This window comes from Tachyglossus aculeatus, chromosome Y4 (genome assembly GCF_015852505.1).
Source record: "Tachyglossus aculeatus isolate mTacAcu1 chromosome Y4, mTacAcu1.pri, whole genome shotgun sequence".
Taxonomy (NCBI): Eukaryota; Metazoa; Chordata; class Mammalia; order Monotremata; family Tachyglossidae; genus Tachyglossus; species Tachyglossus aculeatus.
Genome location: NC_052096.1, coordinates 9,075,777 through 9,102,313, shown reverse-complemented (window position 1 = coordinate 9,102,313; position 26,537 = coordinate 9,075,777). Strand labels below are relative to the sequence as shown.

Here is a 26,537-nt window from a genome sequence, read left to right as displayed (position 1 = left end):
TCGGCAGGGAAGGTCTGACCTGGGATAATCAATCAATCCTATTTAATAATGATGGTATTAAGCGCTTACTATGTGCCAGGCACTATACTAAGCTCTGGGGTGGATACAAGCAAGTAGCAGCAAGGATACAAGCAGGGTCACAGCCCCTGTCCCAACCAGGGCTCACAGACCCAGTCCCTATTTTACAGATGAGGTAACAGGTGCAGAAAAGTGAAATGACTTACCCAAGGCCACACAGTAGACAAGTGGTGAAGCTGGGATTAGAACCCATGAGCTTCTGACTCCCAAGCCCGTGTTCTATCCACTACCCTATGCTGCTTCCCAAGCAGCGTGTATTTGAGTGCTTACTTTGTGTGGAGCACTTTACAAAGCACTTGAGAGAATACAATATGACAGTTGGTAGATGTGTTCCATGCCCACAACAACAACAACAAAATCAGGTTTCTTAAAATGGCATTTGTTAAGCACTTACTGTGTGGCAAGCACTGTATTGAGGTACTTTATTGCCACGAGGTAACAGGCACAGAGATTTGAGTACTTGAGTATTTGAGTGCTTACTTTGTGTGGAGCACTTTACAAAGCACTTGAGAGAATACAATATGACAGTTGGTAGATGTGTTCCATGCCCACAACAACAACAACAAAATCAGGTTTCTTAAAATGGCATTTGTTAAGCACTTACTGTGTGGCAAGCACTGTATTGAGGTACTTTATTGCCACGAGGTAACAGGCACAGAGAAGTAATTTGTCCAAGGGCAAACATCAAAAAAGTAGCAGAGTTAGAATTCGAATCCAGGTCCTAAAACTCCCAAGCCTTTTCTAAGCTCCTTGGAAAGTACAAGACAGAATTGATGGACACGTTCCCTTGACTACAAAGAGCTTACCATCTAGAGGGGAAGAGAGGCGTTAATAAGTGCTTAGTACAGTGCTTTGCACACATTAAGTGCTCAGTATGGTTGAATTAATAGAAATAGTTTACAGATAAATGTATGTTATGTGGGGTTGTGGTGAATAGCCATTGTTCAAAGGGACAGATCCAAGTGCATAGAGGACACAGAAAGGTGGTGGTTGGAGAAAGAGGGCTTGGTCAGGTTAAGGGAAAGAGTGAGCATAATGACGAGGTTGCCTTGCAAACACAAACATGCATACACACACACACACACACACACAGCCCTAGATGGGGTTCTTGCGTCTCTGGTATGTAGGAACAATGCCCCCTGGCGGAAAGCTCTTGTAGTGACCCCTTCTGACCTTATGAATAGATAACATTCAGTTTTCTGCTGTTCATGGTATTTGTTAAACTCTTGCTATACACAAAGCACTAATAAGCCCTGAAGTAGCTACAAGATAATCAGGTCGGACAGAGTCCCTGACCCTCCTGGAGTTCACAGTCTAAGTAGGAGGAAGAACAGGTATTGGATCCCCACTTTATCCTTGAGGAAACTGCGGCACAGACAAGTGAAGTGACTTACCTCAGGTCACAAATGAAGCAAGCAGCAGTGCCAGGATTAGAACTCAGGTCCTCCGCCTCTTAGAGCCATGTTCTTTCCCCTATGTGACTCTGTTGTATTGTCCTCAATAAACATCAATGATGATGATAATCACAGGTCCCCAACATCCTCCCTCAGTCCCAGTAGCCCCTAGCTCTCATCTGTGTCAAGTCATCCTACCACACACATCTAGCACACACAGAAGGGATAAGAAGAAAAATGCCACCAGCCTCCTGAAATTCCTATGTCTCCATACTGGCAGCCAGGCTGATGTCTGGCAGGTTTTCTGTCAATCTATCTCTGCCCACCTGGTCCCTAATCCTAGTGCCCTGCCCCAGGCTGAGTCCTTCCCTGGCATCCCCCCCCCCCCATTCCCAACCCCCCAAGTGAGAACAAGAGACATGATATAAATAATAACAAACATTTTATTCCAACCGTCACACACAAAGCCGGGGGGGGCGGGGGGGAGGAAGGGCAAACAATGCAATTTCTTTTGGAGGCCTCTCCTTCATGCCCCTCCCCAATTGGGGTGTGGGGAGGCTCCCACATTAGTTACCCTCGCTCCTCCAGGAAGGATCAGGTGATCACACACCCTCAGTGACAGCTGCCGCTAACTCTAGCCCTGGCACTTGATTCCCCCCTTCCCCAGGGACTCCCTCAAAGTTTGACAGGGAGAAGATTAGACTCAGGGGGCAGGAGAAGGGCAGGGAACTCGGCAGACCGGGCCATGGAGGGGAGTTAGGCCTGTCTACAGAATTGAGGGCCCCAGGCCTTGTCCCAACCCCACGGTCGGGTCAGAAACAGGCAGAGCCCCTGCCCAGAGCCCCCTGCCCTGAGTCTAGCATCTCCCTGTCAAGAGGGAAGCCCCCCCTCCTCACATACACTGCCTCTCACCCCACCCTAAGTCCCCAGTGACACTCACACATCCATTCAGCCCAAGTCCCATCACATCCTGGAGGAGCCAACCAAGAGCCAGAAGGCTCGGGTCCCTGGGAAAGGCCATGTTTAACTGCAAAAGGAAGCAGTCTTGGGCAGTGGGGTGGGGGGTTGCTGGGGTCCACGGGGGTGGTTGATTGAGTCCTGGTGCCCAGAGAGTGGTCAGCGAAAGGTCAGCGGCTCCGGGACATCCACTTCTGAGCTCCCCGCAGTCTTCCATTTTGGCTCTCCTAGGGACAGACAGGACCATTAGGCAAGGGCACATCTCTCCCAGGCCGAGGAGACCACAAGCAACCAATGGGTTCCTGGAGCCCAGCAGGCAGAGCCAATGGGGAGTAGGATGTCCCTGAGGGGAGCTACACACCTGGGGTCACCCACCACGCCCGTTTACAGTCAAAATGGATTCAGTGGGGCAGGATGGGAAAGAGGATCTGGTTTCTAATCCAGACTGATACTTACCTGCTGCATAGCCTTGGGCAAGTCACTTCACTGGGCCTCAGTTGCCTCATCTGAAAAATGGGGATGAAGACCATGCAAGCTCATTATGGGCAGGGAGTCTGGCTGCTAATTATGTTGTACTCTCCCATGTGCTTAGTACAATTCTCCACCCACAGTACATGCTCAATAGATAATAGTGATCGACAGGGACTGTGTCCAACTCAATTATCTTGTACGTACCCCAGCACGTAGTGCAGTGCTTGACAAGCAAGTGCTGAATCCTATTTTAAAGAGGTGGGGCGGGGAAGGACTAGAGCTTTTGGTTTTTGGGATTTTGTTTTTTACCCCAGCTGATCCGATCCAGATCGCCTCTGGAAGTGTTGGGAAAGAAGTGATGAGCTTCGGTCCTGGAACAGGCTGGTGATGGTCCAGGAAACTGATGAGTGCTGACAGCCTGGGGAGCCTGTCTGGAGAGATCCTACTTCAGGGCCAGGTCTTCTCTCTACTGCCCCAGCCCCCCCCCCAAAGCTGACCAGAGGCCCTTGCACCCCAGAGAGTGAACAAAACAAAGAGATACCTCACCCACCCACTACAGGGGGGCAGATCACCAGACTTCAACCATGACCTGTCCAAGCCCCTCCCCCGAGCTTCCCACCATCCCTTCATGCATCTTACCTCTGAGCGATTCTCCGGGAGACCCTCTGAGCGGACAGGGAGCCCCCTGGTCTTCTGTCTGCAGCCAGACTGGTCCCATTAGCTTCTGGTTCCTCACGTGGGCTAGATCCAGGACGCTGTAGAGGATGCACACCCCACCTGGCTGGATGGGAAGTGAATGAGAGGACTGGGTGCAGGGGAAGGGAGGGTCTGGGGTAGCCAATATTGACCACCTGGCATGCCAAGATGTTTAGACCAAGCTGAGCGACTGTTTGTGTCTAGGCTGGAAACTTGTTCTGGGGAGGGAATGTGTGTGTTAGTTCTACCGTATTGTATTCTCCCAAGCATTTAATACAGGGGTCAGCCCGTCGTATGTGCCCCATAAATACCACTGATTAATTGTGCCCACAAACGGCCGGGTTCGGGGCGTCACATGGTACCAAGTATCCCCACCTTTCTCCCCAGTCCTACAGTAAAGGTGCCCCCCTCCCCCCAGTGTACATACACACAACCGGCTCTGAAGCATCATGTGGTATAGAGGATTCCCACCCGCCTCCCCATTTTTTTTTTTTAAATCAAGCGTCTCTGCCACCCCCCTCCCCCATATGCACATACAAGGTCGGGTCCAAAGTACCACGTGGTACCGAAGATTTTCTCTCCCCCCGAGTAAGCACCCCGCGACAAAATACAGACGGGTCCAGAGCATCTCGTAGAACCAAGGATCCTCTTCTGCCTCCCCACGGCAAGCCCTCCCGCCCCCCCGCCCCGAAAAAAAAAGTAATAATAAAGTGTATTGTACAAGGTTTCTGCCGAACACAGATGATGGGATGATCAAGGCGGCGGGGACGGGCAGAACCGATGGGTGGAGGTCGCCGGGAGAGAGAGCTAGAGCTGTTTGAAGCCTCCCCTCAGGGAGCTCACATTCTAGCAACCCGAGGGTCTGGCCCTGTTTTCAGGGTCAGCTCCGAACCGCTGCCCCCGCAGAGGCTGCTCCCCACGGAAGCTGCGAAAGACATGGGTGGGGCGGGATGGCAGCGGCGGGGCCCAGGCAGAACCCAGGACGCAGCAGCCCGGCCCCCAACGAGCGGGGCTGAGGCTCGGAACGACGCCCCGTTAATTATCTAATTATTTGTTCTAATTGTTAGAATAATACCCTATTAGGCGCGGATAATAACAACAGCGATGGTACTTCTTGAGCGCAATGTAGGGCTGGGGTAGATACAAGGTAAACAGGTTGTCCCATGTGGGGCTCACAGTTTAAGTCCCCATTTTACAGATGAGGTAGTTGAGGCACAGAGAAGTTAAGTGGCTTACCCAAGATCACACAGCAGACAAGTGGCAGAGGCAACACTAGAACCCACCTTCTCTGCCGCTCAAGTCCGTATTCTTTCCACCACGGACACGGCCCTCCCACCCACCGGGGGCCCAGAGCAGGAGAATAACTTCCTGGGTGAAGACCAGCTTGGGTCCAGCTGGGATGAGACCGGCAGACATGTTTGGAGAGAGTCAAGGGGTGGGGGACAGCCGCCCTTGGAATCAGAAATGCCCCGATCTGGGGAAGCGGGGGCGGATGAGGAGGCAAGAGGGGATAGTGAGTGTTTGGGGCTCCATTAGAGCCTCCTTGACCACAGCCGGCTTGTCCAGGGCCCGAACCCCAGACTGGCGTCTTGAGGAAACGGAAGCGTAAGAGATGCGATCCCTGCTTGGGATGAATTTGCACTAATGGTGAAACTCACTCAAGGTGAGGAAGAGCAAAGAAAGCAAAAGACAGAGACACACCGAGACACGGAGACACACAGAGACACACCTGCTTAGTACAGTGCTTTGTACACAGGAAGCGCTCAATAAATACGGTTGGATGAATGAGCATTGGGTTGAGTGTTTAGTTTGCAGTGCTTGGACGTGTCTTCACTTTAGCTTCATTGTCCCGCCATCCTTATGAGGGTCTGCTTCCACAGAGCTTGTCTTCTGCCCCGGAGGGGGTCATGCTGGGCCACTGGACTCCAGTTTTTCAGTTGGGATAGAGCTTGGTCTTCTGTTGCCCTGTATCTCTCTCTCTCTCTCTCTCTCTCTCTCACACACACACACACACACACCATGCCCACCACCTCCAACACCATCACCTGTCCTCTGTGCCCACAAGAAAAGCCATTTCCACCCCTCCCCCATCCCTCCCCCGCAACGCCCATGTAGTACCAGACCTTTCCCCCACCCCCAACCAGCAGCAGAATTTCCCCCACCCCTCTACATCCCAGTTCAAAAAACACTACCAGTGTTAACAATTATTTAATCAAGGCCCCACCCTCAACCCAAGTCCCCTACGCAGCCACTCCCCTCCCAATAGAGCACACACATTTCCACATCATAATCATTGCCATCAGTTCCAGCCCCCTCCCCAGATTCCCCCTGGCCCAGTTGTATCATCAAGGCAAAACAATAGCATCATCATCATCAAGGCAATAGCATTATCAAGGCAATAGCACACAGTTGATAAATCAGTCCCCGAGAAAATTTTAAAATAAAAAACCAGGGGGAGGTAGCTACAGCTCCCAAACTCACCAACCCTGTGGGGGAGGCCTCCCCTCTGCCGGTCTCTCTCCCTCTGCTCCAACCAAATAGATGAGGCCTCTACCTAGGACCCTTATATGGGGCAGGGAGGGGCCCAGAAGCCTTTGGGGCCTTAAAGAGTCCACATCAATTAAGCCATTTAGCTACACCTGAGGGAGTCTGTCTGGCAGAGGGGCAGAGGGATCCTAAAGTCAATCGTATTTATTAAACGCTTACTGTGTGCAGAGTACTGCACTAAGTGCTGGGGAGAGTGTGCAATATAACAATAAACAGACATATTCCCTGGCTCAACCAGTTTACTGTCTAAGGAGATCCGGGGACTGGCAAGTAATGGATATGTCCTGATCAAACCCAAGCATAGCATTTGCATCCTGCTATTCCCTCCCCATCCTATCACAGCTGGGTCTCGTTTTCTCATTCCCCAGTGAAGTAGCCTCCCTGTCTGTGCCCTATGAGATTCACAGTTCAACTTCTGCCCTCTATTGCACTCTCTTGCAGCTGCCAGTTTCCTCCTTTAAAAAAAAAAAAAAACATTATTGATTAAGCACTTACTCTGTGCCAGGCACTGTACTAAGATCTGGGACTGATCCAATCTAATCAGGTTGGACACAGTCCCTGTCCCATATAGGGCTCACAGTCTCAATCCCCATTTTACAGAAGAGGTACCTGGAGGGTGTTCCAGGCCAGAAGTAGGACATGGAAGGGGAGAATGGAGATGATGTGTTTCCCAGTATCCTCTCTGCTAGGCTGCCTCATCTCTATTCTCCCATTCTTCCTCCAGGTATCCCCCTCCAGACCTCAGGAAAGAGTATCTTGTCTCTCTTCCCTGAGCCCTGGGGAACTATCAGAGGAAGGAAACTGTCTTGAGCAGAAATATTTTTCCCCAGAAAGCAAAGATGAAGGGAATGTTTGTCCCCTCTTGGTTTAGAATGGGCCTGGGGGCTTCAGGGAATGGACAAGGGGCGGCTCTGCCCTTCCCCTGGGATGTGTGTCTCCCAATCTCACTGAGGCTCTGGTGCCATGCTCTCTGATTTTTTTAAATGATATTTGTTAAGCACTTACTATGCGCCAGACACTGTACTAAGCTCTGGGATTGATCCAAGCTAATCAGGTTGGACACAGTCGCTGTCACGTATAATAATAATAATAATAATAATAATTTTGGTATTTGCTAAGTGCTTACTATGTGCAAAGCACTGTTCTAAGCACTGGGGAGGTTACAAGGTGATCAGGTTGTCCCACTGTGGGCTCACACTTTTAATCCCCATTTTACAGATGAAGTAACTGAGGCACAGAGAAGTTATGTGACTTGCCCAAAGTCACACAGGTGACAGTTGGCAGAGTTGGGATTTGAACCCATGACTTCTGACTCCAAAGCCCGTGCTCTTTCCACTGAGCCATGCTGGTTCTCTAATAAAAAAAAACAATTAAGTGCTTACTTTGTGCAAAGCACTGTTCTGAGCGCTGGGGAGGTTACAAGGTGATAGGCTGCCCCATGGGGGGCTCACAGTCTTAATCCCCATTTTACAGATGAGGTAACTGAGGCACAGAGAAGCTAAATTGACAATTGGCGGAGCCGGGATTCAAACCCATGACCTCTGACTCAAAAGCCCATGCTCTTTCCACTGAGCCATGCTGTATAGGACTCACAGTCTCTATCTGCATTTTACTGAGGAGGTAACTGGAGAGTGTTCCAGGCCAGAAGCAGGACATGGGCAAGGGGCCCGTGGCAAGTTAGACAAATTCAAGGCACAGAGAGAAAGTAAGCATTAGAGGAGCAAAGTGTGTAGGCCAGGTTGTAATAGCAGAGTAGAAAGATGAGGTAGGAGGGGACAAGGTGACTGAACGCTTTGAAGCCAGTGATGAGGAGTTTTTGTTTGATGCAGAGGTGGATGGGCAACCACTGCAGTTTTTTGAGGAGTGGGGTGATGTGTCCTGAAAGTTTTTGTAGAAAAATGATTTGGGCAGCAGAGTGAAGTACGGGCTGGAGTGGGAAGAGACAGGAGGCTGGGAGGTCAGCAAAGAGGCTGATGGAGTAATCCAGGCAGGACAGAATAAGTGACTGTATTAACATGGAGGAGCAGCATGGCATAGTGGATAAGGCATGGTCCTGGGAATCAGAAGGTCACGGGTTCTAATCCTGGCTCTGCCACTTGTCTGCTGTGTGACCTTGGACAGGTCCCTTCACTTCTCTGTGCCTCAGTTACTGCATCTGTAAAATGGGGATTGAGACTGTGAGCCCATGAGGGACAGGAACTGTGTCCAATCTGATTAGCTTGTATCCACCCCAGCATTTAGAACTGTGCTGGAACATAGTAAGTACTTAACAAATATCATAATAATTAATAACAGTTAACGTAGTAGCAGGATGGATAGGAACAGGCCATTTTTAGTGATGTTGTGAATGTGCAACCGATGGGATTTAGTAATGAATGGGATATGTGGGTTGAATGAGAGAGGAGTCAAGGATAACCCCAAGGTGACAGGCTTGAGAGACAGAAAGGATGATGGTGTCGTCTACAGTGATGGGAAATTCAGGGGGAGGACAGAGATTGGGTGGGAAGATAAGGAATTCTGTTTATGACGAGTTAAATTTGAGGTGACAGAAGGACATCCAAGTGGAGATGTCTCGAAGGCAAGAGGAAATGCAAGACTTCAGAGGAGGAGAGAGATTAGGACTGGAGATGTGGTTGAAGAGGTGGTAGTTGAAGCCATGGGAGCTAATGAGTTCTCCAAGGGAGTGGGTGTAGACAGAGAATGGAAGGGGACCCAGAACTGAACCCCGAGAGACTCCCCCACAATTAGGGGGTGGGAAACAGAATAGGAGCCTGTGAAAGAGACTGAGAATGAGCCACCAGAGAGATAAGAGGAGAACCAGGAGAGGACATTCATCCATTCATTCAATCGTATTTATTAAGCACTTACTGTGTGCAGAGCACTGTACTAAGCTCTTGGGAAGTACAAGTCGGCAACATATAGAGACAGTCCCTACCCAACAATGGGCTCACAGTCTAGAAGGGGGAGGCAGACAACAAAACAAAACATGTAGACAGGTGTCAAAACTGTCAGAACAACTAGAATTAAAGCTATATGTACATCATTAATAAAATAAATAGAATAGTATGTACAAGTAAAACAAATAGAGTAATAAATCTGTACAAATATATACAAGTGCTGTGAGGAGGGGAAGGAGGTAGGGCACGGGGGGATGGGGAGGAGGAGAGGAAAAAGAGGGCTCAGTCTGGGAAGGTCTCCTGGAGGAGGTGAGCTCTCAGTAGGGCTTTGACAGGAGGAAGAGAGCTAGCTTGGTGATGGGTGGAGGGAGGGCATTCCAGGCCAGGGGAAGAATGTGGGCCGGGGGTCAACAGCGGGACGGGCGAGAACAAGGCACAGTGAGGAGGTTAGCGGCAGAGGAGCAGAGAGTGCAGGCTGGGCTAGAGAAGGAGAGAAGGGAGGCGAGGTTGGAGGGGGTGAGGTGATGGAGAGCCTTGAAGCCCTGAGTGAGGAGTTTTTGCTTGATGCGTAGGTTGACAGGCAGCCACTGGAGATTTTTGAGGAGGGGAGTGACATGCCCAGAGCATTTCTGCACAAAGATGATCTGGGCAGCAGCATGAAGTATAGACTGAAGTGGGGAGAAGCAGAAGGATGGGAGATCAGAGAGGAGGCTGATGCAGTAATACAGTCGGGATTGGATGAGAGATTGAACCAGCAAGGTAGTGGTCTGGTTGGAGAGGAAAGGGTGGATCTTGGCGATGTTGTGGAGGTGAGACCGGCAGGTTTTGGAAATGGATTGGATGTGTGGAGTGAATGAGAGAGCGGAGTCGAGGATTACATCAAGTTTGTGGGCTGGTGAGAAGGGAAGGATGATAGTGCCGTCTACAGTGATGGGAAAGTCAAGGAGAGGACAGTGTTTGGGAGGGAAGATAATCAGTTCAGTCTTGGACATACTGAGTTTTAGATGGCAGGTAGACTTCCAGATGGAGATGTCCTGAAGGCAGGAGGAGATAAGAGGCTGGAGTGGGGGAGAGAGAGAGCAGGGGCAGAGATGTAGATTTGGGTGTCTTCAGTGCAGAGATGACAGTTGAAGCTGTGGGAGGGAATGAGTTCACCAAGGCAGTGAGTGTAGATAGAGAACAGAAGGGGACCAAGAACTGACCCTTGAGGAACCCATACAGTAAGGGGATGGGAGGGGGAGAAGGAGCCAGCAAAGGAGACTGAGAATGAATGGCCAGAGAGATAAGAGGAGAACCAGGAGAGGACGGAGTCTGTGAAGCCAAGGTTGGATAGTGTGTTGAGAAAAAGGGGGTGGTCCACAGTGTTGAAGACAGCTGAGAGGTCGAGGAGGATTAGGTTAGAGTAGGAGCCATTGGATTTGGCAAGAAGGAGGTCATTGGTGACCTTTGAGAGGGCAGTTTTGGTGGAGTGGAGGGGATAATAATAATAACTGTTATTATTATTCCTTCCTTGGGCATTCCCAAGTCAAAACTTAAAACCACCATCAAAAGCCTTGAACAGGCTCTATCCTTCCAGAGGCCTAGTCTGCTTTTTCCTCCCCATCTTCAAAGCTCTTCTAAAATCCCATCTCCACCAGGAAGCTTTCCCTGATTAACCTCGAACATCCCAAGTAGTATCAACCCTTCAGCCACCCTTAAACCAATTCCTTGCTCTTTTGTCTCCATTTGTAATCCATGGTAGAGTCAATGATTTATTCTGATTCAGATATTTTATGCTGGTATATTCACTCAACTCCCTATCTGATCCTTGTTCCTCCTCCAGAAACCATATTTTGTAAATAATTCCCTACAACTGTTTCTTCTAGTAGACTTTAAGCTCCCGAGCTCTTCTGTTGTACTTTCCCAAGAGTTTAGTACAGTGCTAATCGCTCAAGGTGTGCCTAACAAATTTCACTGCTACTTCTACTACATCCACCATGGGGAGCTAACACCTTCCTGATTTCAACTGGCCTTCCCACTACAGTAGTTCTTAATAGTCCACTGCATTTATTGAGAACTTACTGTATACAGACCAGAGCCGTTGGGGGAGTACAATATAACACAATAATACATTCTCTGCCCATGACGAGCTTATAGTCTAGAGGGGGAGACAGACATTAATAAAAATAAATAAATTATAGATGTGGGCATAAGTGCTTTGAGGCTGGGATGGGGGATGAATAAAGGGAACAAATTAGGTCGACTTAGAGGGCGTGGAAGAAAAAGAAAAGAAGGCTGTCAGGGAAGGCCTCTTGGAGGAGATGTGCCTTCACTAAGGCTTTGAATGGGGGGAGAGTCATTGTCTGCCTGATATGAGAAGGGAGGAAGTTCCAGGCCAGAGGCAGGATTTGGGCAAGAGGTCGGTGACGAGAGAGACGAGATTGAGGTACAGTGAGAAGGTTAGCATTTAGGGAGCTAGGTTGTAGTAGGAGAGTCGTGAGGTGATCTAGGAGGGGCTGAGGTGATTGAGTGCTTTAAAGCCAATGGCAAGTAGTTTCTGTTTGATGCGGAGGTGGATGGGCAACCACTGGAGGTTCTTGAGGAGTAGGGAAACACGGCTTGAACGCTTTTGTAGAAACATGAGCCGGGCAGCAGAGTTAAGTATGGACTGGAGTGGGGAGAGACAGGAGGCAGAGAGGTCAGCAAGGAGGCTGATACAGTAATCAAGGCAGGGTAGGATAAGTGATTGGATTAACATGGTAGCTGTTTGGACGGAGAGCAAAGGGTGAATTTTAGCGATATTGTGAAGGTCAAACTGACAGGATTTAGTAAGGGATTGAATATGTAGTGAGCAGGCCAGCAGAAATCAGGAAGGGGTTATGCTTCCTTTAGAATCTAAGAAAAGAGATGTTGAGTGAGATTCTCTCGATTTTCCAGAAAAAAAAAAGAGTGGAAAGCAGTGTGGCCTCCTGAAAAGAGGACCCAGTTTCTAATTCTCCCTCTGCCACTTGTCTGCAGTGTGACTTTAGGCAAGTTCCTTAACTCCTCAGGGTCTCCGTTTCTTCACCTGTAAATGGGGATTCAATAGTACCTCTTCTCCTTCCTACTTAGACTGTGAGCCCCAGGTGGGACGGGGACTGCATCTGAACCGATTATTTTGTATCTACCCCAGCACTTAGTACAGTGCTTGCCTCATAGAGAGCACTTAACAAATACCACAATTATTAGAAAGCCCTAGCAACCAGGTAGGGTTCAGTGTGGAAGTGCCGGTGGTGGACTCTGGAGGAGGCCCCATGCCTGCTTTAACCTGGGGTAGGGAAACCTTCCTTTCCCAAAATTCAGTGGAAAGACAGTCCTGCTAGACTCTGAGCTCATTATGGGCAGGGAACGTGTCTGCTAATTCTCTTGTACTCTCCCAAGCAGTAGAACAGTACTCTGCACACAGTAAGCACTCAATAAGTAGCATTGATTGATAGATTAAAAGACAGGAATGTCAAAAGCAATACCAAATAATAATTGTGGTATTTGCTAAGTGCCTACTACATGCCAAACACTGTACTAAGCACTGGGATAAATATGAGATAATCAGGTCCCATATGGGGCTCACATTCTAAGAAGGAGGGAGCACAGGTATTGAATTCCCATTTTGCAGATAAGGTAACTGAGGCACAGACAAGTGAAGTGACTTGCCCAAGTTCATACAGCAGGTAAGTGGCAGATCCAGGATTAGAACCCAGATCCTCTGAATCCCAGGCCCATGATCTTTTCACTAGGCCATGCTGCTTCTCTAAGGACAGAGAGAGATGGCTTTCATGATCAAATAAGCCCCTTCAGCCTCCCTGACATGGACAGATAAGGCTTTTTTAAATTTTCTTCTCTCTCTCTCTCTTCAAAGTCTCCAGCAGGGGAGACAGACATAAAGTAATTGACTAGTGGAGTCAGGAGAAATGGGTACATAGATGAGTGAAGGCCAAACTCGCCAGGGGCTGGGGGGTAGTCTCTGTGGACAGGAGTGCTGTGGGGTGTGTTGTGTGCGTAAGCCTGGCAGCAATGATGCGAAAGTGGTCAGGTGCCAGGAATCAATCAGTGTAGCCTAGTGGTTAGAGCCCAGGCCAAGGAGTCAGAAGGACCTGGGTTCTAATTTTGACTCCTCCACTTGTCTGCTGTGTGACTTCGGGCAGTCACTTCACTTCTCTGTGCCTCAGTTACCTCATCTGTAAAATGGGGGTTAAAACTCTGAGCCCTACGTGAGAAAGAGACTATGACCAACCTGATTAAATCCAGCGCTTAGAATAGTGCCTGCCCCATAGAAAGCTGTTGATAAATACCATTATAAAATAAACACGTAAAAATCAATGGTATTTAGTACTTCCTGTGTGCAGAGCAGAATCAATCAATAAATGGTATTTATTGAGTGCTTACTGTGTGCACAGCACTGTACTACACTCTTGGGAGAGTTCAATACAACAGAGTTGGTGGACACATTCCCTGCCCACAAGAAGCTTATAGTCTAGATGTAGAGACACCAGAAGAGTAATTAATCTGGGCAGGCTTCCTGGAGGAGCTGGGTTGGCAGAAGGGCTTTGAAGATGGGGTGAACAGGGTCAGCCAGAGGAGAAGTCGGGGGACTTCCAGGCTGGGGAGGGCACGAGCCAGGGTTCCCTCCCTCCTGCTCTCGGCCAGGTGGGATCAGCAGAGGTAGGACCTGAGAGGAAACATTCCAGGATTTGGAGCCTCTTAGCTCTGGGAGTGAGAGGAGTTGGAGGGTTTGGACATCTGTGTGGGACGGATTCTCATGAGAGATTGCTGGTTTTCCCCTCAGGGAGTTTCCTCAGGCACGAGCCCAGAAGCAGGAACTGGACCAGAAGAGCTCGGGAGGGCCCGTTTGGCTCTGGCATGCTGAAAAAATGCAGTAGGAAGTTCAGTCAAGGGTCTGGCAGCTGCCTCGGTTCCACTTTCATTTTCCTTCTAAGGGGAGGAGGGAAAGACGGGCTACTCTGTTTCTGGCCATTCAGTGGGGAGCCCTCAGTGGTCTGGGAACTTCCACCCTTGCAGGCCCCAGGTCCGCAGCTCCACCCCTTCCCTTCCCCAGACAGGACCCCAAAGCCTCACGTGAAGATGTTGAAGCAGGCCCGGAGTTCCCGCCTCCCTTCAGAACAGTGATCCCAGGAGTCCTCACCCTGCTGCCAGGAGGGTCAGAGTGAAGAGGAGATCCAGGTTGTCCCCCTGAGGGACAGAGACGGTGAGTGTTCTGGGAAGAGACCCGGGAGGGGAGACCTTGGGAGTGAGGATGTGGGAAAGGGACTAAAGGAGGCAGCAGGGGAGGATTCTGGGGTTGGAGAGCAGTGAGCCCATACTGGAGGTGACAGGGACCCTGGCTGGGGAGCAAGGAGTTCAGAGGAGGCAATATGGCCTCCTTCCCGCTAGGCCAGAACCTCACACGTGTGATCCACCTGGAAAGTACCATGCTGCTTACATTCAAGCCTATCAGCCAGACAGAGTTAGAAGCCTATCAGCCAGACAGAGGTAGACAGGCAGCAGAATAATAATAATAGTAATAATGGTATTTGTTAAGTGCTTACTATGTGCCAAGCATAGTTTTAAGTGCTGGGGTATTCATTCATTCATTCATTCAATCGTATTTATTGAGTGCTTACTGTGTGCAGAGCACTGTACTAAGTGCTTGGGAAGTGCAAGTTGGCAACATATAGAGACGGTCCCTACCCAACAGTGGGCTCACAGTCTAGAAGGGGGAGACAGAGAACAAAACAAAACATATTAACAAAATAAAATAAATAGAATAAATATGTACAAGTAAAATAAACGGAGTAATAAATACATACAAACATATATACATATATATAGGTGCTGTGGGGAGGGGAAGGAGGTAAGGCGGGGGGATGGAGGGGGGAGGATGGGAAGAGGAAGGAGGGGGCTCAGTCTGGGAAGGCCTCCTGCAGGAGGTGAGCTCTCAGTAGGACCTTGAAGGGAGGAAGAGAGATAGCTTGGCGGATGTGGGGAGGGAGGGCATTCCAGGCCAGGGGGATGACGCGGGCCAGGGGTGGATGGCGGGACAGGCGAGAATGAGGCACGGTGAGGAGATTAGCGGCAGAGGAGTGGAGGGTGCGGGCTGGGCTGGAGAAGGAGAGAAGGGAGGTGAGGTAGGCGGGGGCGAGGTGATGGAGAGCCTTGAAGCCGAGTGTAGACACAAGATAATCAGATTGTCCCATGTAGGGCTCACAGTCTTAATCCCCATTTTCCAGATGAGGTAACTGAGGCACAGAGAAGTTAAGTGACTTGCCCAAAGTCACATAGCAGACAAGTGAGAAGCAGCGTGGCTCAGTGGAAAGAGTCTGGGCTTTGGAGTCAGAGGTCATGGGTTCAAATCCCGGCTCCGCCAACTGTCGGCTGTGTGACTTTGGGCAAGTCACTTAACTTCTCTGTGCCTCAGTTACCTCATCTGTAAAATGGGGATGAAGACTGTGAGCCCCCCGTGGGACAACCTGATCACCTTGTAACCTCCCCAGCGCTTAGAACAGTGCTTTGCACGTAGTAAGCACTTAATAAATGCCATTATTATTATTATTATTATTATTATTATTAAGTGGCAGAGCTGGGATTAGAATCCATGACTTCTGACTCCCAAGCCCGTGCTCTTTCCACTGACCCATGCTGCCAGTGGACACAGAATACTGAGAAGCAGCATGGCCCAGTTTAAAGAGCCCAGGCCTGGGCTTCAGAAGACCTGAGTTCTAATCCCGGCTCTATCAATTTTTTACTGGGTAGGCCTTGGGCAAGTCAATTCACTTCTCTGTGCCTCAGTTTGCTCAGCTGTAAAATGGGGATTCACTCATTCATTCAATTGTATTTATTGAGCGCTTACTGTGTGCAGAGAACTGTACTAAGCACTTGGGAAGTACAAGTTGGCAACATATAGAGACGGTCCCTACCCAACAGTGGGCTCACAGTCTAACAGTGGACTCACAGTCTAACAGTGGGCTCATTCAATACCTGTTCTCCCTCATTCATTCATTCATTCATTCAATTATATTTATTGAGTGCTAACTGTGTGCATAGTACTGTACTAAGTGCTTGGAAAGTAGAATTCAGCAATAAAGAGAGACAATCCCTGCCCACTACGGGCTTAGAGTCTAGAAGATCCTACTTAAACTGTGAGCCCCATGCAGGATGGGGACCTGTGTCCAACCTAATTAATTCGTACCTACTCCAGGAATTAGAACACTGTTTGACACTTAGTGAGTGCTTAACAAATACCCTAAAAAATCCACCAACAAAAAACCATGACCAAATCGTCATTCCCTGAACACACACATAGTTGCAATATTTGTAAGTGCTTACTATGTGCCATTTTACAGATAGGTCATACAGCAAACAAGCAGCAGACAAGGTTTAGAAACAAGGTTCTCTGATCCCCAGGCCTTTGCTTTCTCCACTAGGCCACACTGCTTGATTATTATAATTACAATTTCCTTTGTGGGACAGAAACTGGGTCCAAACATGAAGGTGTTGGAGCTGGCTCTGCTCTAGACTGTGCGCTCATTGTGGGCAGGGAATGTGTCTGTTTACTGTTCTGTTGTACTCTTCCAAGCACTTAGTACAGTGCTCTGCACAGAGTAAGCACTCAACAAATACGATTGAATGAATGAGTGAATAAATGAATGCACAGTGCTAAGAGCTGGGGGCAATACAAAATAATCATGGCGAACACAATCCCTGTTCCACAAGGGGCTTTCCATCTAAAGAGGGAGAACAAGAATCAAACCCCCATTTTACAAACGAGAAAACTGAGATGTTAAGAGAAACAGCATGGCTTAATGGTTAGAGCATAGGCCTGGGAGTCAGAAGGACCTGGGTTCTAATCCCAACTCTGCCACTTATCTGCTCTGTGGCCTAGGGAAAGTCACTTAACTTCTCTGGGCCCCAATTAACTCACCTGCAAAATGGGGATTAAGACTGTGAGCCCTGTGTGGGACAGGGACTTTGTCCAATCCAATTACCTTGTATCTACCACTAAGCTTAGAACAATTTGTGGCACATTTAACCAATACCATAATTATTATTAAGTGACTTTTCTTTTAATAGTATGTGCCTTACTATGTGCCAGGCACTGTCCTAAGTGCTGGGGTAGGTACAAGATGATCAGGTGGGACACGTCCAACATGGGGCTCACAGTTTTAATCCCCATTTTACAGATGAGATAACTGAGGCACAGAGAAATTAAGTGACTTTCCCAAGGCCATCCACAAGAGAAGTGGCAGAGCCAGGATTAGAACCTAAATCCCTCTGACTCCCAGGATCAGGTTCTTTCCTCTAGACCATGCTGCTTGGCTTCCCCAAGTGATCCAGCAGGCAATTGGCAGAGCTGGGATTAGAACCCAGGTCTTTTGACTCACGGGTCGGTACTCTTCCCACTGGGACCCACTGCTTCACACTAATCCTGTGTGCCCCCCATCCACCCTGAGGTCAATGTCCAGAACATTAGAGTTGGAAATAACCAAGGGAAACCGAGGCTGGAGCCCCAAGGTGAGCGTGGCAGTGTTCCTATTTTCAGGGACAATGAGGAGCCCTGGACACTAACCGGGGCTGAGGGGTCATCCTTGGTCAGTGCAGTGTGCCGGGCCCTGCATCCCTCCTGCCCACAGGCCCTGATGCAATCCCAGGGGATCTGAGAGACTCCCAGATCCAGGAATCAGTGCAGTCATAGGGTCATTACCTGGGGGTCTGGGAAAGGGGGGTTCAGTGTTGGGGACCTGCTGACCAGTGACAGAAGAGGACATCAGTGCCTGAAAAGCCATTTTCACGGATATCTCCTCATCGCCCAGGCTCATTCCTGTCCCGTCTCCTGGGCCTCCATCCCAGCCTGGTGTTTTCCTGCAGTGATGGAGTTGATGGGTTTCCTGGAATCCGCTCTGCCCAGCTACCTCATCTCCCATCTGCTCCTCCTCCTCCTCCAGCTGCTCCCCCAGACCTCAGGTAAGGGTATCTTCCCTCATGGTAAGGGTATCTTCTCTCATTTCCTTGCCCCAAGGGGAATTCTCAGAGGAAGGAAACTTCCTTGGGAATATTTCTCTCCAGAGAGCGGAGCTGAGAGGAATGTCCATCCTCTCTCAACTCAGGATGCCCTTGGGGCCTTCAGAGGGCAGATGAGGGTGGCTCTGTTCTTTCCCCTTATGGATGGGGTCTCCCCCTCCCACTGATACCCAGTGCTTGCTCCTCTCTGATTGTCTCCCTTTGTTACAGCTCAGTTTGCTGTGATTGGACCTGCCAAACCCATCGTGGTCCAGGTGGGGGAAGATGCTGAGTTACCCTGTCACCTGGACCCCAAGATGAGTGCTGAGGACATGGAGGTGAGGTGGCTCAGAGCCACATTCTCTCCGGCTGTGTACGTGTATCGGGATGGGCAAGGCCATTTTGAAGAGCAGATGGAGGAATATCGAGAGAGAACGGAGCTGCTGAATGACACCATCACTGATGGGAATGTGGCTGTGAAACTATCCAACATAAGACTCTCTGATAACGGGAGGTATCACTGTCGCTTTCAAAACTCTCAACACGTAGCTAAATCTGCCCTGGATCTGCATGTGGCGGGTGAGTGGTTGGTTTTGCCCTGTGCCCGTTCCTCTCTGTGATCATTGGGGGGACATTTCTCTTCCAGTCTCAGACAACATTGTAGAATATTCCATCCCTACTCAGAATCAATCAATCAATCGTATTTATTGAGCGCTTACTATGTGCAGAGCACTGTACTAAGCGCTTGGGAAGTACAAATTGACATCACATAGAGACAGTCCCTACCCAACAGTGGGCTCACAGTCTAAAAGGGTGAGACAGAGAACAGAACCAAACATACCAACAAAATAAAATAAGTAGGATAGAAATGTACAAGTAAAATAAATAAATAAATAAATAAATAAATAAATAGAGTAATAAATATGTACAACCATATATACATATATACAGGTGCTGTGGGGAAGGGAAGGAGGTAAGACGGGGGGATGGAGAGGGGGACGAGGGGGAGAGGAAAGATGGGGCTCAGTCTGGGAAGGCCTCCTGGAGGAGGTGAGCTCTCAGCAGGGCCTTGAAGGGAGGAAGAGAGCTAGCTTGGCGGATGGGCAGAGGGAGGGCATTCCAGTCCTGGGGGATGACGTGGGCCGGGGGTCGATGGCGGGACAGGCGAGAGCGAGGTACAGTGAGGAGATTAGTGGTGGAGGAGCGGAGGGTGCGGGCTGGGCAGTAGAAGGAGAGAAGGGAGGTGAGGTAGGAGGGGGCGAGGTGATGGACAGCCTTGAAGCCCAGGGTGAGGAGTTTCTGCTTGATGCGCAGATTGATCGGTAGCCATTGGAGGTTTTTGAGGAGGGGAGTAATATGTCCAGAGCGTTTCTGGACAAAGATAATCCGGGCAGCAGCATGAAGTATGGATTGAAGTGGAGAGAGACACGAGGATGGGAGATCAGAGAGAAGGCTAGTGCAGTAGTCCAGACGGGATAGGATGAGAGCTTGAATTAGCAGGGTAGCGGTTTGGATGGAGAGGAAAGGGCGGATCTTGGCAATGTTGCGGAGCTGAGACCGGCAGGTTTTGGTGACGGCTTGGATGTGAGGGGTGAATGAGAGAGCGGAGTCGAGGATGACACCAAGGTTGCGGGCTTGTGAGACGGGAAGGATGGTAGTGCCGTCAACAGAGATGGGAAAGTCAGGGAGAGGACAAGGTTTGGGAGGGAAGACAAGGAGCTCAGTCTTCGACATGTTGAGCTTTAGGTGGCGGGCGGACATCCAGATGGAGATGTCCTGAAGGCAGGAGGAGATGCGAGCCTGGAGGGAGGGGGAGAGAGCAGGGGCAGAGATGTAGATCTGGGTGTCATCAGCGTAGAGATGATAGTTGAAGCCGTGGGAGTGAATGAGGTCACCAAATGAGTGAGTGTATATTGAGAACAGAAGGGGACCAAGCACTGAACCTTGGGGAACCCCCACAGTAAGAGGATGGGAGGGGGAGGAGGAGCCCCTTTGCCAGCAGGACCCTGCAGGATCCTCCTGCCTTGGGTCCCGTCCTGCTGCCCCTAACCCCAAAAGTGATCCCAGGTGGCAGGAGAGTTGAAACCAAGGGTGAATAGAAGTTTGGCTTGGGGGAAACAAAGAGCGTGAGCTAGGACACCGTGGGTGAAGGAAGCAGATGAGTAAGACTGCCTGGCTGAAGGGAAGCCTGGAAGTTCGTGGTCAGGGAAGTTAGTTTTCCAGGACAGGCAGCAATCAATCAATTAATCAATCAATTGGAGAGCAGTTGGAGGAGAGGAATGTTGTACTCAGTTCAGCTTTCACAGTGATAATATGGGCAGCTGCTTGTACGATAGTCTGAAAAGGTGAGGCCGGAGACAGGCAGCTGCTTGTACAATAGTCTGAAAAGGCGAGGCCGGAGACAGAGAGACCATGAAGGAGGCTGCTTGCAGCCTGGCCTTGTGGAAAGTCAGTCAACCAGTCAGTCATATTTATTGAGTGCTTACTGTGTGCAGAGCACTGTGCTAAGTGGTTGGGAATGTACAACATAACAGAATAACAGACACAAGAGTTTGGAACTGAGAATCAAGAGGGCTGGGTTCAGGTCTAAACTCTGCCACTTAACTGCTATGTGAAGTATGGCAAGTCACCTAATGTCTCTGTGCCATGGTTTCCTCCTTCATTATATTATCCTACTTCTAGACTTTATTATCATTTTTTATTTTATTTTAAAATAATAATAATAATGGTGTTTATTAAGCACTTACTATGTGCCAAGCACTGTTCTAAGCCCTGGGGCAGATACAGGGTTACCAGGTTGTCTCAGATGGGGCTCACAGTCTTAATCCCCATTATGCAGATGAGATAACTGAGGCACAGAGAAGTTGTATCTTGCCCAAAGTCACACAGCTGACAAATGGCAGAGCCGGTATTAGAACCCACGACCTCTGACTCCCAAGACAGTGCCACTATGCCATGCTGCTTCTATATGAGTGCATTTGTTAAGAACTTCCTGTCTGTCAAACACAGACACAGTCCCTGTCCTGCATGGGGCTCTCTGTCTAAGTAGAAGAGAGATTGGGTATCCCCATTTGAAGAGACAGTTATCCTGGCTCTGCTGCTCATCTGCTGTGTGACCCTGGGCAAGTCACAAAACTTCTCTGTGCTTCAATTTCCTTGCCTTTAAAATGGGGATTAAGGCTATGAGCACCATGTGGGACAGGGACTGTGTTCAGCCCTATTATCTGGTATCTACCCCAGTGTTTTAGTACTGTGCCTGGCACGTAGCAAGAGCTTAACAAATACCATAAAAAGAGGGGGCAGAATGATCAGTATGTGACCTCTGAATCTCAGTCCCTCTGTTGGTCATCCATGACCCATTGTGGGCAGGAGGACTCAGGCAAATCTCTCCCTCCCCAGCTGAGGGCTCCGACCCCAACATTCGCCTGGAGGGGCAAGAGGACGGAGGGATCCGGCTGGAGTGCACGTCGACCGGATGGCACCCAGAACCCAAGGTGCAGTGGAAACACTCCAGGGGAAGGAATGTCACATTGCGATCTATATACCAACCCCGAGGAACAGACGGCTTGTTTAGTGTGGTGACATCTGTGATCATCCGAGATGACTCTGTGAGGACCGTGTCCTGCTCCATCTGGAACCCCTACACTGGCAGGAAGAAAGAGGCAACGATTCCCATAGAGGGTCAGTGTCACTCCCAACTACAGACCCGGAAATGGAGATTCCAGGAGAAAGCCTCGCCAGGGTAGACACAGAGTGTGAAAAGGAAGGCGTCACTTCCTTCTTCCCTGTGGATTCTGAGTTGGAAGAAACTGACCAAGACCAGAGGGTTTGCAATTGTGGAGAGGAGGAGGAGGAAATTGAGTTCGGAGACAGAGCCCTTTCCCCTCATCCTTCCCCCAACCCCTGTAGGGGTCTGGTACTCATGACTCAGAAAGAGAAGAGAGCATCCTCCTGCTCTGCCCCATCTCCCCTGCCCTGCACATTCCAAGGGATAGAGTCACCCCTTGGTCCAGTATGGACAGTTTAACCATTTATTCCCCATCCTTCTCTCCAGACTCTGCATTTATTTTGGGAAGAAGGCTGAGGGAGAGACACTAAGGACCCAGAGACCCACCTGCTCATCCCTTTCCTTAGAGGAATGGGAAAAGGCAGGTTTTGTCCCATTTTCCTCACTGAACATGTATGTTGATTGTCCCATTTCAGCTTCCTTCTTCCGAACGGTCTCTCCCTCCACTGTGGCTCTGGCTGTGATCCTGCCTCTGCTAGTCCTGCTCATGGCTGGGGCTGTCTATCTCCTCTGGGAAAGGCACAGTAAGAAGAAGAAGAGAGAAAACGGATGGAGCGGTAAAGGAGGAAGGCTGGGGACCAGAGTGTATATGGGGGAAGGTGATGTGTCGGACAAACCCAGAACTGAGAGCCCCAGTTTCCCTCGTCCCATACCAAGTACGACCTACCATCTTCCTCCCTGCTCTTCCAAATAGTCACCAAACACGACTCTGCTTCCCCTGGAGGAGGGAGTTACAGTTCAGGGAGATGCTCACTGATAATCAACCCAGGAAGACTTTCTGGAACTTCCTGGGATGATGGCAGCCATTTTTGAATTTTGGAGCACTCCCTTAGAAGTGGGGATACTTAGAGCCAGGGCTAGCCACATTATCCAGTCCCAGACTCCTGTCATCTCCCCAACTCTGTCAGGATAACTGGTTTCTTTCTGTTCCCTTTTCAGAACTGCTTTCATCAAAGTCTAGTAAGTTCTGTGTTTTCTTCGATCCCCATGTGGGAGTGTGGACAGTCCAGTCAGAGGTTGATGGGGGTGGATGCTGACCTAGAATGAAAACCCAGAGGGCTAAAGCTGGGTGAGAGGGAATAAGGGAATTGGGAATATGGAAATATTGGACTTCCCCAGTGTCCTGCAGAAGCAGCATGGCCTAGAGGATAGATCATGGGCCTGGGAATCAGAAGGACCTGGGTTCTAATCCCAGCTCCACCACTTGTCTGCTGTGTGACCTTGGACAAGTCACTTAACTTCTCTGTGCCTCAGTTACCTCATATGTAAAATGAGGATTAAGACTGTGAGCCCCAAGTGGGACAAGCTTCGTGCCTAACCCAATTTGCTCATAGCCACTCCACTGCAGTGCCTTGGCACATAGTGAAGACTTAACAAATACTATTATTATTATCATCATCATCATTATTAAGGTTGGTCCACTTTGAGTCCTAAGGCCTGGGTGCTGGCTGGTGTGGGGCTGCTGTGGGCTGGGCTGGGGTCAGTGGGATTGGGTTTCCATCACTGGGGGGCAGAGAGCTGAGGCGGGGAGGCTGGGGGAGGAGACAGTGAGAGGGAATACAGACACCCCTAACTAAGACCATGTAGGGTGGGGTGGGAACCGGGGGTGAGGAACTTGGAGAGCAGGAGGAGGGGTAAAAAGGGAGAGCCTCAGGATGGGGATGAAGTCACAGGGAAGGGAGAGCCAGCGCAGGCCTGAGTGCAGGGACAAATCTCACCTCTGTGTTTGTTTCTTTCCAGCTTGGAGATGGACCCAGTCATGTATGGGTAAGTGGTTCCGCTGACCACCCCAGGGCTCTGATCCCACCCTCCCCCAGGGACCTTGACCCCTTTCCTGTTTCCATCCCCAAAGTCAGCTGAAAGGATAGACCCAGGACTCCAGGCCATGTGTGTGCTGGGCTCACTCATGTTCTCCTTGAAATTCAACATGGTTCTCCCAGCATGCACTGCTCCACCCATGGGAGAGGTTTGGGACTGGTGACTGAGCCTGCAGTATTGGCTGATTTCAGGAGAGAGGGGAGAGGCAATGTATGAGTTCCTCTCTTGGGCCCTTGGAGATACTTCCCCTGGGGAAACAGCCCTGGGAGCCCCATAGTCACTGACCTGCTGACTCCCAGGGACCCTGAGTCCCTAGCACTGATCTCGGGACTCTCTTCACAGTGGACATCACTCTGGATCCAGACACAGCTCATCCTAAACTCATCCTGTCTGAGGATCAGAAAAGTGTGAATCTAGGAGACACGCGGCAGAACCTGCTGCCCAACAACCCTGAGAGATTTGATGAGGAGCCTTGGGTGCTGGGCCAGGAGGGCTTCAACTCAGGGAAACATTGCTGGGAGGTGGAGGTAGGGAAGAAAAGAGGCTGGAGTCTGGGGATTTGCAGAGAAGATGTGAAGAGAAAGGGGACAATTTCAGTTTCACCGGAAGAAGGATTCTGGGTTGTGGGGTTGTGTGGGGATGAATATTCAGCTTTCACCAATCCCAAGACCCTTCTCCCCCTACCTAACCACCCCAACCGGGTGAGAGTTTGCCTGGACTACGAGGCTGGAGATGTCTCATTCTACAGTGGAACCGACGGATCCCACATCTACACTTTCTCCTGCATAGTCTTCTCTGGGACCCTCCGGCCTTTCTTTCATCCTCGGACTGAAGATCAGATATGTCTGACCATCCACCCTGTGTCCGGTGGGGCTGAGAGAGACCCTGTCTTTGCCCCTAATCCTGCCCCCTCTCAGGATGCCCTAGTGACCCACCAAGGGGCACAACCAGCTTCAGACACTGGGGAAGAGGATCCTTCCCCTGTGCCTGATGACCCATTGCTCCCTCCCCAGCCCAGCACCGAGGTCCCTTCTGCCCCTTAGGGGGCCTACCAGTCCCTAGGACCCTTTGACCCCTGCAGCTCTCCATCTCCTTCCTGGGCTGCAGCTGCTCATATCCCCAGGTCCTTGGCTGCTCCCCTGGGGCAGGCCGGGGCTGGGGCTTACTTCTGCTGCCACCAGGAAGGCAGTGAAGGATCAGGGCTGGGATTAGGAATAAGGCTAAAGTGAAGTTCTTCAATGGTCTAGTGGTAAGGGCTGGGGACTGTGAGTCAGGACACCTGAATTCTAATCCAGGTTCTGCCACTGGTTTGTTCTGTGACCTTGGGTAAATCACTTAACCTCTCTGGGCCTCAATTTCCTCATCTGTAAAATCTTCTCCCTCTCAAAGTGTGAGCCCCACGTGGGTCAGGGATTGGGTCTGACCCCATAACTTTGAATCTACCTAGTGCTTTTTTAAAAATGGTATTTGTAAAGTGCTTACTAAGTGTCAAGTTCTGTACTAAACACTGGAATAGATAAGAGGTCATCAGGTGGGTAATGGTCCCTATCCCACAGAAGGCTAGCAGTCTTAGTATGACTCCAAGAGGAATAATAATAGCTGGGTAAGAAATGCTGTATGTATTCAAAGTGTCATTAACTTGTACTTCCCAAGCGCTTAGTACAGTGCTCTGCACACAGTAAGTGCTCAATAAATACGATTGATTGATTGATTAACATAACTCTTTCCTCTGTTTTAGTGATTAGCTCTAGACTGTACGATCACTCTGGGCAGGGGACGTGTCTACAAACTCCACTGCGTTGTGCTCTTGCAAGAGCTTAGTACACTGCACTGCCCACAGTAAGAGCTCAATAAATACTATTGATTGATTGACTGAGCTGATTGGTCTGAGGTGATCTTGTTCGACCCTCCCCTCGTGCCTGTTTTAAATAGGAAACTAAAACAGCCCTTGTCCTAATATTCCCCGCTCAGTTGCAGTCTCCGCTCACAGAATCGGGGCGAGGTGGGGGGGATGCGACCCGCAGTTTCACAGAAGCGAAAACTGCAGGGAACTGCTCTTCACTTTTTAGACTGTGAGCCCACTTTTTAGACTGTGAGCCCACTGTTGGGTAGGGACTGTCTCTATATGTTGCCAACTTGTACTTCCCAAGCGCTTAGTACAGTGCTCTGCACACAGTAAGCGCTCAATAAATACGATTGATTGATTGATTGATTCCCCGCAACCTCGGACCCCACAGCCAATCCTCAGGCGGTTCGCCTGTGACGTAAACGGTTGCCGGGCAGGGAAGAAACGGCGGGAAACGCGCGGGCGCCGGCGAGTCCTGGAAGTCACGTGCCCCGTCCCGCCCAATAGTCGGGGTGCGAGCGGCCCCGCCGGCGATTCCTGGAAGTCCAGAGCTCGGGACCTTGCCGGGAATTTTTTGAGGTCACGTGCCCCATCTCCAACCAATGGCCGGAGGGCCCGCGTGAAGCGGAGGGGCGGGGCCTGGAAATCCCCGGGAGGCGCTATTTGCCCCCTCCCCCCCTTCCTGCCACCGCCCCTTCCCTAATAATAATAATAATGGCATTTATTATTATTATTGTTATTAATGGCATTTATTATTATTAATAATAATAATGGCATTTATTAAGCGCTTACTATGTGCAAAGCACTGTTCTAAGCGCTGGGGAGGTTACAAGGTGATCAGGTTGTCCCACATGGGGGGGCTCCCAGTCTTAATCCCCATTTTACAAATGAGGTACCTGAGGCACAGAGAAGTGAAGTGACTTGCCCAAAGTCACACAGCTGACAATCGGCAGAGCCGGGATTTGAACCCATGACCTCCAACTCCAAAGCCCGGGCTCTTTCCACTGAGCCACGCTGCTTCTCTTAAGCGCTTACTA

General features: G+C 50.0%; 1 protein-coding gene and 1 long non-coding RNA gene across 3 annotated transcripts; one reads left to right on the top strand and one right to left on the bottom strand.

Annotated features, from left to right (window-relative positions):
* Positions 1–2,361: 2,361 nt before the first annotated feature.
* On the bottom strand, positions 2,362–3,815 carry LOC119946868. The gene is made up of 4 exons (XR_005456465.1): positions 3,540–3,815; positions 3,210–3,331; positions 2,886–2,935; positions 2,362–2,656 (listed from the first exon to the last, which is right to left on the bottom strand). It is a non-coding gene; the product is annotated as an uncharacterized LOC119946868 (long non-coding RNA).
* Positions 3,816–14,056: 10,241 nt separating this feature from the next.
* LOC119946864 (butyrophilin subfamily 1 member A1-like) lies at positions 14,057–25,494 on the top strand. 2 transcript variants are annotated; one of them, XM_038768344.1, is made up of 8 exons: positions 14,057–14,261; positions 17,918–18,013; positions 18,281–18,628; positions 21,449–21,730; positions 22,253–22,393; positions 22,776–22,796; positions 23,577–23,603; positions 23,997–25,494. In XM_038768344.1, the coding sequence occupies exons 2-8, from the start codon at positions 17,920–17,922 to the stop codon at positions 24,695–24,697; spliced, it is 1,614 nt and encodes a 537-aa protein (XP_038624272.1). In that variant the 5' UTR covers positions 14,057–14,261; positions 17,918–17,919; the 3' UTR covers positions 24,698–25,494. The 2 variants fall into 2 exon arrangements, with proteins under 2 accessions (XP_038624272.1, XP_038624271.1); XM_038768343.1 differs by having other exon boundaries at positions 17,863–18,013.
* Positions 25,495–26,537: the final 1,043 nt, after the last annotated feature.

Excerpts from the sequence above, each read along its gene's own strand:
- LOC119946864 (XM_038768344.1), top strand. The coding sequence starts at position 17,920 with ATGGAGTTGATGGGTTTCCTGGAATCCGCTCTGCCCAGCTACCTCATC. Across the intron at positions 18,014-18,280 it reads GCTGCTCCCCCAGACCTCAG|CTCAGTTTGCTGTGATTGGA; the intron begins GTAAGGGTATCT and ends CCTTTGTTACAG. Across the intron at positions 21,731-22,252 it reads GGCAACGATTCCCATAGAGG|CTTCCTTCTTCCGAACGGTC; the intron begins GTCAGTGTCACT and ends GTCCCATTTCAG.